Source organism: Marmota flaviventris, chromosome 8, assembly GCF_047511675.1.
Source record: "Marmota flaviventris isolate mMarFla1 chromosome 8, mMarFla1.hap1, whole genome shotgun sequence".
NCBI lineage: Eukaryota > Metazoa > Chordata > Mammalia > Rodentia > Sciuridae > Marmota > Marmota flaviventris.
The window spans coordinates 28,742,278-28,756,089 of record NC_092505.1 but is presented as its reverse complement, the minus strand read 5'-3'; the positions used below and the strand labels follow the sequence as shown (position 1 = coordinate 28,756,089).

Below are 13,812 nucleotides of genomic sequence, written 5' to 3'. Positions count from 1 at the left end.
CTTCTGTGACCAATTATATTCTACTATCAAAAAGAACATACTTTTATGTCACTGAATTGGGAAAAAAAGTTTTTTTCATAAAGTTGTGTACTGTCAGTTTGTTTGTGATATTTCAAACACGTTTCACCTGATATGCTCAGCTTTTGGTCTCTCTACTTGAGGCAATCAGCAGATAGCATATGGTGTACAAGATATAAAATGAGGCAGGGCTCAGCGTCACAAGTAAGGCAGCTGGTCGATTTGACAGTTCTTTTCCAAATTACTCATCATGTTTTGAGTTGCTGCTAGGAAAAAATGTGTTGCCCATCTCCAAAATAGATGTTCTTTTTTATTTTTAAGCTTGGGAAAGGCTTCCAATAGGAAAATAAGACAGATGGGTATAGGAAGCAAGATATTTATCCTTATTTAGACCATGTTTTTTTCTTGTCAGTTCCTTCATTGGAAGAGTTTTCCACATAAACAAAAGAACATTTCAACATTCTTAGTTAACTATGCCCTACAATGCATTTGTGCTTTTCTTATAAGGAATGTCTTTGAAATAGTAAAAATGGCTTTTTAATTGTCAAAGTGGCATTGGTCTAGATTTTTTGGAAACCAATAAATACAGAGGTTGAATTAAAGGGCTCTTTAGGAAATGTTGGTAACATTACAGATGAATAATGCAATCTGGAAAATATTGGTTTCCATTGGCAAGTGTATAATGGACTGATTTCAGCAATTTTTTTCCACATTGGGGATTCTCTTAATCAAGTTTTATAGAATCTCCAAAGTAGAGTCTGGAAGGTGTTTGTGGATTGCACTAAGTTGCAAATTCTTTAACTCATAAGAGTCATCCATTTGAACAAACTCCCAGTTGGGGTTTTTAAAAGATTTCTAAGTGGGACTTTCCATAGACCATCAGGAAGTTTCATCTGGTGTAATGCCATGATGATTTTCCGAATTTGTAAGAATTCCAGAATCTGCAATGATTTCTAATTTTCTTTGGAAAGCTTTGCCCTCTCTACATTTTCTCTAAGCTTTATGTGCTGGGTACAAATTTTTTCACCAAACATATTGGAATTAAAAACTAGCTTCTGTTCGCAGTCTATGGTGTATACAGAATATTCTTACTATCACCTGAAAGTTTAAAAACTTTCTTCTGAGTCCACTAACAATAAAAGTTCAAATACCTATAGTTCCTAAACTTAAATTGATGTAAGAATTTGATAGAAAAAACAGACTAATTTCCCAATTATCAGTCTCTTTTTTAGTAATTCAATAAAAATGTATCTAAAATTCAGTTTCCAAAATTAATAGTAGTTGTCAAGTATAAAGTATAGTTCTTCATATTTTTGAACATTGTTATAAGTCATTCGAGATAGATTTATGAAATGACAGACTTTCCCGAGTAAAATGCAATGTGTCAAGAAGCTATTCTTTATTTCCAGTCCAATGGGAATTTAAGAATCATTTCAAACAAGAATAAAAAATGGAAATAACTTTTAAAAGGACTTGTAGGTGACAGATAAATCCCTATACTCTGTGTACATCACATTGTTTTCATCAATGTACTGTTTTCTTTGCTTAAATGTTTAAAATACATAAAAAATCATTAAAATATTGTTTTATGTTCTGGAAATGTTTGATATAAATTAACTGGTAACAATATAGCAGACTCAGGATTTGCTGTATAAAAATCTATAATTTATATGTGATATTTTTCTATTCATTTGAGGTCATGATCTCATAATTAAAATTGATGCCTAAGCCTAATCAAATTGAATTTTGAGGTACTTATTGCCAACCTTTCAATTGACAAATTTTCACATCGAATCATGTATCTTTATATATTTATTATAAAATCCATAAGTTTAATATTTTAAAATAATTTCTAATTAAAGTTGTAAATTTATATTGCTTAGTTATCAAGAATTCCAAAAAAGTTCAAATTGCTTTAATCCTTGTCAATTAATGTTATATTTACATTTACTCTCATTCATTCCTTAAATTTGTTATATATAAACGATTCTGCTTTTGCTTTTGTTTTGTTGGTCTGTTTTGAGACTTGATCTCACTAATCTTGTCCAAGCTGGCCTTGAACTTATAATCCTCCCGCCTCAAGTCTCCCCAAATAGCTGCTATTTTAGACATGTACCACCACACCTGACTTGTATAAATCTCTGCACTTATATTTTATTATATAACAAGAATAAATAATGAAATACTTTCTTGGACACATAAATAAGTCTGTCCCTGGACCAGAAAACGTTTTCACAGATGCTGAGACAAGGAAATCGGAGAGAGTGGTCATGGAGCCTGATGTCAGCTTGTTCTCTGTCTTTCTCTGTTATCTCAATTTTCCCTTTCTCTTCCATATTTTAGATACTATTCCATTGACAACCAAGTTATCATTCATAGGATTTCTTTAAAATACAAGAAAATGAAGATTAAATATTATAACAATATAGTCCACAATTTTCAAATAACATGAATGTTCCTAGAAAAAAAATAGCCTGGTACTTTATTTTTCAAATAACTTTAAGTCATAACCATATTTCAATATATCAAAATGCAAAATAATGTCTCAGAAACAAGGGATACATTAGCCAGTATTGGCATATAGAACACTTTTCAAATACATAAACAATTATAAGCTCAATCCAGTCTTGCAGCAACTTTGATAAGCCAATATTATTTTGTCCGTTTTGTAGAAGAGATGATGAAAGTTTCAGTTATTCAAGAGCTAACATAAGAAAGTACTGATCAGAAATGGCGTATCAGAAATTCAGATTGGGACACCAAAGTTCTATTTACGGTATTTGCTATTAATGAAACAACATACTATGTGATAATAAAGTCTGTGACTATTTCAAAGAAAGGTAGGGGGAGGGTTATGAATTTGGATCAATATATATCAATGTCAGCAATGTAAAGTTATTATATTAAGGAAAGTTTTAAAGCTAGCTGGAAAAATTTAAAAATTCCTAAAATCGAAAAAATTTTGTTATTTCTTAGTATATTAATGAAGCAATATGTAGAATTGATCCATTCATTCATTCAGCCATGTACGCATCCATCTGTTAATTTACTTATCACACAATAACCAATATTTCGTTTATTTAAATGTATTTTTTGGGTTAAACTAAACTTCAATTTTGACACAAAAAGATTAGTAAATCAATGAATTTGAAAATATTTTATCAACCACATGCTCATGAATAATTACTACCTAAATTTCTTCAAGCGTAAGCTCTTACTTCAATTTTGCAAAGCCAAATGAAGAATGAGATATGTTAAAAACACAAACATTAACTTTTCATGCCAAAAACCACTGCTCTCTTTTCCCTTATACACTAAGGGTCACAATCTATTAACAATAAGTTAAAGCGTTCTACTTAATTTTATTTATATAGGCATGCAGATAACAGGTGTGTAGCAGGTAAAAATACTCCTAAAGAACTGGGAGTCTGTGTAGGTTAAAATAAAATAAGTGAAGAAAGTAATAGAATTGCTTAATTGATCTTATAAGATCTTATAATCTTTTGTCTTAACCAATACCAAGCATAAATAGTAATTGATTCTTTTATACACACAAGGAAAGGAAAGAATTCTATTTTTCTCCTTAAGAAAAGTTAGCATTTTATACCATAAATCATTCATTTATACATTTATATGAAAACTGACACCTACACAATGCTTTGCAGCAAAAGTCGTTACAAAAAAATGGTTTTTCAAAGTGACAAAAAAGTCAGAAGAATTTCTATAGTAGACAGTCCCTCCAGTAATATTTGAACATGGGTGAATAATTATATTTCTGTCAAATTCTACTATGCATGAATTATGAAGCATTGTAAAAAGCCATGCTAAATGGATAAAAGGATGGCTACTTACCAACAGGGCGAGCTGTAGACATTACAATGGTGTGGTGAGAACATAAAAAAGAAATTTTTAAAAAAAGAAAGAAAAAAAATTATCAGAATGCATGATCATGATGTGTAATGTTACAGTTAAGTATGGACAATAGAGTGATTTCTAATCTCATAATTTATGAACAAGGATGTCTGAGTTTGAAAAAAACTGAAAGTTTATAAATATGATCCCAAGAAACATATCATTTTGGCTCTCAGGACTAATGATCAGCAACTTTTATTATTTCAGGTAGTTTCATCACCATTACTTACTACAGTTATTAGGTCAAAGACCTTGAGTTCAACAGCCAAGTGCTATCCCAAAGTTAAGAACCTGCTGAATATAACCATTCAAGTCACAGACTAGCAAATGTCATGTCAATAAAAGAAGGCCTCACTGTCTGATTTAAATAGCAATTGGATTTTAAGCATGGTTAGTCAGAACCATTACAAGGACTACAGAAAAGCCCCTGACGCTGCTTTTCAGTCAGTAATAAGTTAAGATCACATCACTTTTCATCCGTGGACAGGGTGGATGAAAATATAACAAATAGGTTGGAACATCCTTAGAGATTTCAACTCAGTAGCTCCCTAACTGCTGTTAAGCTTTTTTCTTCTTTTGGCAGAGGCCAAGAAACAATGACTGACAAGTTGATTCTTGTTCACACTGTGAATGGCTTTCAAACTGATGCACCAACAAATTATTATTTTTTTTATTATATCATAACTTTCAATCACTAAAATCAGTAGTAATAGGCTTCCCTTGTTATTAATGCATAAAAATTGTAAGAGAGATACATGGGCTTAATAACATTTTCTTTAAACAGAATAATGTCAAATCTGTTAAGATAGTAAACCATTTTATATAAAATAGAGGTGAATATTTTAAAACATGCCATCCCATTATCCAGAGAAGAAGAAATATATTTAGCGGCATTTGAACTTTATGAAATCTTACATTGAAAAATATAAGCTTTTTCAACAAAAAATCCTTTCACTTATATCCAAATGGATATAGCCCTCCTGCATAATAACATGTCTCTAGAACAATGTAAGTATTTTGCTGCTAATCACTTTTGGCAAGGTAAGATAGATGCAGCATTAAAAGCATATTTGTTTATTCAAAACAGATCCATCATAATACTTAGCCTTGAGTAATTTCTAAAATAAAGTATAATACTTATGCGCATTATAACACATATACTACATATGTTTAGTTGCCTCTATATAGTCTTTTATAGAAATGGTATTCATGAGAAGCAACAGAAAGAAAAATAAGCTGAAAGTAGTAGTAGTGTTAACATTCTGGCTTAGAAAAACTCTTAGGTCCCATAGCATAAGGTCAGTTTGCTTCATGAAAAGAAAAACTGAAGTTACCCTGAAATATTTTTCCTTTTTCTTTTTTTTTTTTTTTGTAAGGGGGTATGGAGCAGAACACAAAAATATCCAGAATAAGACAACAGACTAATATCATAAAGTCATGCTTCATTCTAACTGGTGATATTTCTCCTAATTTTGTCAATGTCTAGTAGAAAAGGAACCTTTTCCTTTCATCTTTCAATTTACTATTTTAGTTGCCACCTCAAGCTGGATTTCAGATATGTTTCTTTAAGGAATGAAAAGGTATTTTTTTTGAAGACCTTTTTTTAAAAAAATTTTAGTTGCAGATGGACACAATACCTTTGTTTTATTTAGTTATGTAGGACAGAGGATCAAATTCAGTCCCCCACATATGCGAGACAAGCACTCTACCACTGACCCACAACCCTAGCCCTGAAAAGGTATTTTGAATCTATAATATTAAAGAGAGAAAAAGAAGAAACCATGATGAAAAAATCATGCTCAAATAAATAAAACACATCTCTTTTTCACTGCAGTCTAGAATAATTCCAAAAAACTTAAGGCTTCATTGCCTTAGAGGAAATGTAATTTTTACAACGAGATCTTTATTTATGCAAAGCCAATGAAGCAACTGAAAAATAGAGGGAAATTATGTTTCCAAATATGCAGTTTGTATGAAGTCATTTTTAAGCTATTTTTAAAAATGCTACTAGATAATGAGATATTTGATTAGACTATATATGCTAGGCGATATGTTGTTGACTAACTTTGTTTCTTACTAATTTAACATTTGCCAAGTCAGCAAAGGGAGTTATTTTGTTGGTAATCTCCATTTTACTCCACTTTATTTTTGTCATGTTTTTGAAATGAAAAACAACTGAAGAGATCTGTTTCAGATATTGATTGTAAAACTGCCTTAAATATTCACCAGTTGGCTAAAATGAACATAATGATACAATTTTAGTAGAAACATGATAATAAAACTTCTTTATTGCATAGGAAATTATTCATGTGAAAAAAAATCAGCAGGTGGATGTTTTCAAAATCAGCAAATTAAACTAAACTGTGTCCCTGCATTAAATGGACATGGCCTCTTGGGTCAGTTGACCCTGTTCTAATAAAACAATCCAGAGAAAGGTTGAAATCTCATTTATGTGCATAGAAAAAGCACAGGAAAAAAAAAATGTTGTAGACAATTTTTTCCTTATTAACCTCTTAGCTTGAGAAATCCCAACTGCTTTTCCTAATGGTAAAAATGTTGTTAAATAATATTTTACTCTACATTACATTGTATTATGGAGAAGTTTTTTTTCCTTTAACCTGATTTTGAGGTTTCAGTTTTAGATGAGTAACAAATTCATAAAAAACACACACACAAAAAAAAGCATTCTAATTCATCTACAAGCTCCAGATTAGAGGAGAAACTATTTAAGGGTTTCTGATTTAAAAAAAAAAAAAAAAATCATTGTAGAACTAAACAATGCTTTCTACTTGTAAGTTAGCTTCAGACATCCATGCATGTGGAGCATGCTTTGTTAAATAAAATGTTAAACCTGAAACTTCAACAAATTATAAAAACAATTAGGTGGGAAAGACCTTTAAGCAAACAGAACACTTCATGTCTCATTCATCCAAACATTGAACTATAAAAGGAACCCTGCTGCTTTTACAAACAAACAGCTCCTTACATTTTCACACCACTTGTTTAGTCAGCAAATATTTTTTGAATAGAAATTTCTAGTGGGTTGTTTATTTTTTTCCCCACTCACTTCAGAAACACACACACACAAACACAAACTTTGGAGATAATTTGTTTTTGCGAAGATAAATTTTGTTTTTGCGAACAGCTTCCTATTTAAAAACAATCATATATAAAATCATCTACAGAATGAGTAGGTTAAATAAAGAGTTTTCATTTTTTTGCATGATTTATTAGATTTTGATCAGATATAATGAGTATATAATTTGGTTCATATATGATCACAGTCCTTTATGATCTGTTACCTGTAAGAAGTGAAAATATTTTTAAATAGCTTTATTGATTTTGTCTAAATGTGTTTTTCATCTAAGAACACACTAGATTGTGTGGAGGAGAAAGCACTGGATCAGGTGAAAAAGGAATGGAGCAATTGAGAAGTGCAAAAGCACTGTATTTTCAAGGTATGCAGAATGCCTGACTCCCAGGAGTTACCTGGAGTCAAATGAGTTTTGTGTGATTTGAAGCTTACATTGCAGGTCTGGCAAAAATCTTTTTTCTTACCAGATGGAGGAGCAACCTCAGTATCTCTGATGCATTTGTTATACCTCCAAACTCCTCCAAACCCTTCTGCTCATCTTACAAAAATTTCTGAGGGCAAAGCTGCATATGGGTGGAAGTACAACTAAATTGGGTGAGAGATATCTGACAGGTGTGAATGAACACTTGCAGCCAACAGGAAAAAATGAGAGTAGGAGGAAGGAAGGATGAGAGGAGGAGGCACAATTAGTGTGAAAGAAAGGTTTGAGAATGTACAGGAGATGAGCATTTCCGTGTTTGTTTAGATCCCAGTGAGAGTGAATAGTATGGTGGTAATGTCTGTTTGGAGAGGCTAAGTGTTCACTGTCAAGACTTCACTTAGTACCTGGGATATATTTTACCTCTTGGGATCAACTTGCTCCACCAGGAAGCCAGTTGATTCATTATAGTTTGCTGTGGGCTTAGTAATGCTTTCCTTCAAGTGTAAGCAATTCCAATAAATCTATAAATGAACATTATTTCATGATTAAGAAAGTGTGCAAATGAACATTATTCCATGATTAAGAAAGTGTGCAATGCTTAGAAAATGAAAAAAAGCAACTACTGCAATTACTTAAGCCAATGAATTTCACATATCACTCTCTAAATCAGATTATCAGGAAGCTGGAGCTTTTCCATTACCCTTTGTTCACCTTTGGAAGTATGATTAGTTTTTTATTCAGATTGCTTTTTTGAAAGCTAAAATAAAAAAAGAATTTCTAAACAATATTCTACTAGTATAAAGCGACAAACTGGTGAACAGAAAACAGGAGTACTTTTGAAACAGATGCCATTTAAAAGCATAAGTAGTTGAGAGCAAATGACTGATTTACATCCTTTCTAAGATTAACTTTTAGGCCATAAACTGTCAACTTTCATCCATGTTCTATTTTATTAAATAAAAATGAATGCCTTTAGATGATCACTATTTGCACCCAAATTTAGAAATAATTTTATTTCAATTAATGATAGAGAGGGCATGCAATGTAGACATCTATTGTAATAATAAAAGTAGAATTTATCATTTTGCTTGTGAGTTCACTTACCAAAAACAAAATATTAGTCTCCCGATTCAGTTATATCTGACACCTTAAGTCTCTTACCTCGGACAGTGAGGGTAGCGGAGGCTTCCACTTTTCCCACCCGATTCTCAGCAATACACATATAGGTACCTTCATCTGTACTCAAGGCCTTCTTAATTCTCAGAGTGTAATCATCTTTGATGTCATACCTGCGTGAAATAGGAGCTGGCCTTATTAAATAGCACTGGTTATATAGAAAACAATATTAAGTATTCATCTTCATTTTTTTCTTTTTATGCTATATTGTACCTAAAGCCAAACACACACACACACACATTATTTAGTCATAAAAGTACAATTATTCACATTATGGTATTACTAAAAAGATCATTAATTTCACACCTGATCTCTAGCTGCTTATCAGTCATTTATGTTTTAATGTTTATAACTTATATACATATATGTATAATACATATGTATATACAACATTTATACTTGTGTATAACTCTTGCTACTTTAAAACTCTCAAAGGCATCTTTCTTTGGCAATTCCTCATTAGAAAGGAAAATTGTACACATTTCAGTTTCTTGTCATTTATATTTTACTATTTTGTAAGTAACATTCTAAGGACTTGTGACATAGTAAATAAATGTATTAAATTAATGTATTCAATTATCTAATCTATTTTTTAGGTAGTGCATGACACTGGCTTGTTGGTAATTTGAAAAAAAAGTATATTATTTTTAAAAATGAAGAGGAGTCATATTTTTTTAAAATTAACCACAGGAACTGTTAAAATATTAAGACTTGAAATGATTTTTAGAAATGTATATCTTCAGCTCTATCATATGCATTCATTGTCTGACTTCCATTTTTAAAATCTGTACACTAACAGATTGGTTCAAAAATTTTAAAATTTTAACATGAATTTGGGTGAGGCTAGTTGCATAAAACATAGACTTTTCAGATTCTAAAAAAATTAAATTGCATAAACAATGTAACAAAGTCATTCGCTTTCTACTCTTTTCATATCTTATCTTTCCTCATAATTTTCACTATTTTTTTCAACTCATAATTTTGCACTAGCTTCTGCTAAGTCACATTGTCTGTCTTTCTCATACATTCCACAATTGGATTCATGTTTCCAAAATATTATTTTAATTGATTCTGTCTGCTAGAAACTAGCTGTGACATTTTATTGTTTTTAGGAAAAAAGCAAAATATTTTAGGCTAGCATTTAAAACTACCATAATTGGATATATTGAACTTCTACCTTTAGCTAAGAGAACAACAGCTTAACTTTATTAGAGGTTAAAATAAACACTAATAATAGCTCTATTTTATTGACTTTGGCATGACAAAATGCAACATCTATGTACCATTTATGCCAAATAAACCTAACTACTCATGCTGCTCTATTCTTTAATTATGGTGTTTAGTCTTCTCTGCATATTTTGCCTTACAGTTTTGTTTATTTACTATGTCACAAGTCGTTAGAAAAGACTCATGTGCTGGTCTTATTTAAAGTGTTCTATAGGAATACCAGGAAATTACAATCAGTCATTCTTTGAAACTCATTGATACATGAATGATTCTGATTGTACACTGTTATTGTTGTCCATTATGATCAAGGCAGAGACCTTGTCTGTTCCACTCAGTATGATGTCCATACTCCCAAACATTGCATTTATATTTAACATCCAGTAGCATGACCAAGGGATTAAGACCACAGACTAAGTAGCAAAATGCCAGATTTTAATCATGGACTTGGCCTTTTTCTATGGATGTCAGAGTGGACAAAATACTTAAATCTCTGGGTCACAATATCCTCATTAACTAAATTGCACTAATATCTGTCTCAATGAGTAAGGGCTTTAAATGGTGTATGAAATATAAAGTACTTCAAACTGGAACAGTGAATACACACTTTATGTCAGGTGGTTAGTATACCTATCCAGAGATCAAGAAATACCAATTGAAAACATAGTAAAGACCTTCCTTGCTTCCTGCTAATTTAAAGTCCAACTAACTATGAATGACTTCAAGGCTGGTAATTTGCCATACTTTCCTATTAGGGCTTTTGTATGTTCTATGTTTGTAGTTCAGGACAAATACTAACTTCAGATACATAAAAGAGATATAATACAGAGAAACCTTTTCTGATTAATTTTGTCAATAAAAATATAACAACAATGATTTTGATGATGGCTTCAGAAAATTTGTTGGTGATAAAATATCCAGGAAAAACAATCCTCCTACAATTATCCAATGTTCTGCATGACATGTTCCAATATTTAAACAATGAATAAAAACAATGTATTTTGCAGGCATTTCCAATTCACATAAAAACAAAAACACCTACATTCCCGACTATAGTTTTGCTATTGGTTGTTAGTGTGTTTTTCAGGAAGTCTCTTTGCTGTTCTATAGCTGAGTTTTCTCAAAAAGTTTTAAAAGAGAGGGGGTCAATGTGATGATCTGTAAGGTCTTTTCTAGATCAAAAGGCATGTGGAACCACAATTCTAAGTTAATACAAGATACTTGCACATTATTTTCTTGAGAAAAACAATTGTATTATTGCCTCACAGTAGAAAAAGATACAATTGTACACATTGTTCAGAGTACTCTCAAAGCAATCTTCTGAACCTGGAATCCTCATTTCATAGATGAGGAAATTGATAGTTCAGTCAAATGACTTGTCCAATGTCCTTTAGTTGCTAGAGAGAAAAGCCAGAATTCCAACCCTGACTCTGAGCATTCCATTATTCCCATTCCATGTGTGCCTGTTCCCTGTGGATTTTTAATTTTTTATTTCTTTTAACTTCTCTAGAAAAGCATAAAAAAATTACTATGTTACCATGTGAGGTTTTGATACATGTATACATTTAAAGCAGGTTAAATACATTTAGCTCTCTGAAGTATGCACTACATAAATATTTCTTAAAGTCATCATTTAATTTATAAATGCAGACAGAAGACATGTTAAGACATAACTAAAAGTATAATATGACATTCAAAAATATTTAGTTATAGTTTTTGACAAAATTTTATTTCATATGAGAGAAATTCACTACACAGGTGCAGCATGAAAGATAAATACAGGGTGGAATCTCTTGGCTTACTAAGAAAAAGGCTACCTTCAAAATATAGAAAATACATTGAAACCTAAAATAACTCTGTAATCTGACTTTCTGAGATACCACCCCCCCCCTTTTTTTTTCTGGTACCAGAGATTGAACCCAGGGACTCTTAACCACTGAGTCACATTCCAAACTCCCCCCACCACCATTTTTTATTTTGAAACAGAATCTTGCCAAGTTGCTTACGGCCTTGCTAAATTGCAGAAAGTGCTCCTCAAATTTGCAATCCCCCTGCCTTAGGTTTCTGAGTTGCTGGGATTGCACTTGTGTTCTACCATGCCAGGATGAGATTTTTAAAATTGTTTTAAGGAGGATGAAAACAAGATTAAGAATACAAACACTGAATTTGCTATTTTAAAGTTAGTTTTTATTTCTTTATGAAATGTATTATGATCAGAGACACAAGTTACTGTGTATTCTCTGCTACAATAACAATTCCCCTTGAGAAATATTAAAAATAAAATATTGCTTGGGATGAATACAACATATTAATCTTAGCTAATAAAAAATCTATATTTCAAAGATATTGTGTTTTTACAGGCAAATATTCTAATATTGTAGAAAAGGTTTTCAGACACAGATTGTAAAGAAGGAGGAGGAGGATCTGGTAGTATGAAGATATTTGTTATAAAATTTTACAGATGTAGAGAACATATGCACCCACGTATGGAAACTATTCCTGAAAGACAGGAAGATTTTGGAGTTGAAAGAAGTTTGGGAGTAATTTGTTTATGGTACTACATTGAACCAGTGGTACTTTACCACTGAACTGTATCCCCAGACCTTTTTATTTCTGTTTCTTTCTTTCTTTCTTTCTTTTTTTTTTTTGAGACAGGATCTCACTAAGTTGCCCAGGCTCGCCTCAGTCTTCTGAGTCACTGAGATTCTGAGATTCTAGGCATGTGCCATTATGCCTGGCTTGTGTTATGATTTTAAATGATCTTCCACATCATAATGCCTGGTGTAGTTCACAGGAATTAATAGATGCTCATTCACAATTATCTCATTTTAATTTCCCCATGATGATCATAAGAATTTGAGAAGGTTATAATGAAGACTTAAATATTTTACTTAAGCAATAAACAAATCACATAGCCTACACTCCAGATATTGCATCAGAAGTAGGAGTACCTGCCTTCATAGACTGTAGAGCCTAGTGAAAAGATCTTCAGTCAGAAGGATGGTGTCTGCCTTCACAGGTCTAGGCCAGATGATAATTACCAATTAGTGCACATTTCCCCAGCTACAAGGTCTAGTGTGCACATATGTCCTGTCTTTCCCCAATTACAAATAACTGCTACAATACACTAGTCCTGTTACACAGGATTGTTGCAATTTAAAGCAGAAGACAGAAACAAACTTTGAAAACTCTCCAACTTTGGGAGGTTCAGAATTTTTTAATCTTGTAACTTTTTTATGTGCCATATGTATATGTGTACATAACATAATTTGATCAATGTTAGTCTCTAGTAGCTTCCCTTAAATTACCTTTTCTCACCAGATCTTTGTAGGAGAAAAGATTGCAACCATAATCAGCATTATGAATTTATATTGACATACTTTGAGTATGTATACAGTGATTAACTCTTCAAAGAGACATTAAATTTTACCTTCTGTAACCATCCATCAACATTTTAATCCTATCTTCAACATGCAATCAATCAACCAGTGTTCCAGCTTATTTGTATGCTGAATGGCCTATTCCATCTTTGAACATTTGGAAATATTAGATAATCTTCTGTACATGATAACAGGAAACATTTCTTTCAAAAGTTTCTACTATTCATATTACACTTGTGCCAAAAGAACAGTGCACTCTCATTTGCAAGACCACCTTTTAAAATTTAGGTTCCTTGTGAATTATCTTAACTGTAGGTCAAGTATTCCTAACAATGACCCATATGCTATAAGAGCAATTATGTAATCTGAGCATTTTTTGGTGAATTAAGAGCATCAACACAAATTCATTAACTGACAAATCTACATCTGTGATGTCACTTCTCTGCAACTTCTCATTTGTCACTTAGAATAAAACCTATTTATTTATGGTCTTTAAGGCTTTAAACAGGTTCTTGTCCACCTCTTCAACTTCATGTTTATAACCTGTTTATAACCATATGGCTCTTTTTTTTTCCTTGTTCGACACC

At 31.7% G+C, this 13,812-nt stretch overlaps 1 protein-coding gene across 1 annotated transcript in view; it reads right to left on the bottom strand.

Moving 5' to 3' along the window:
• The window catches only part of Robo2 (roundabout guidance receptor 2), a 550,514-nt gene that overhangs the window by 114,414 nt on the left and 422,288 nt on the right, over positions 1–13,812 (bottom strand). The window contains exon 8 of the mRNA XM_027929088.2: positions 8,607–8,734. Coding sequence (XP_027784889.2) covers positions 8,607–8,734 — 128 coding nt within the window. The remainder of the gene's footprint in view (positions 1–8,606; positions 8,735–13,812) is intronic.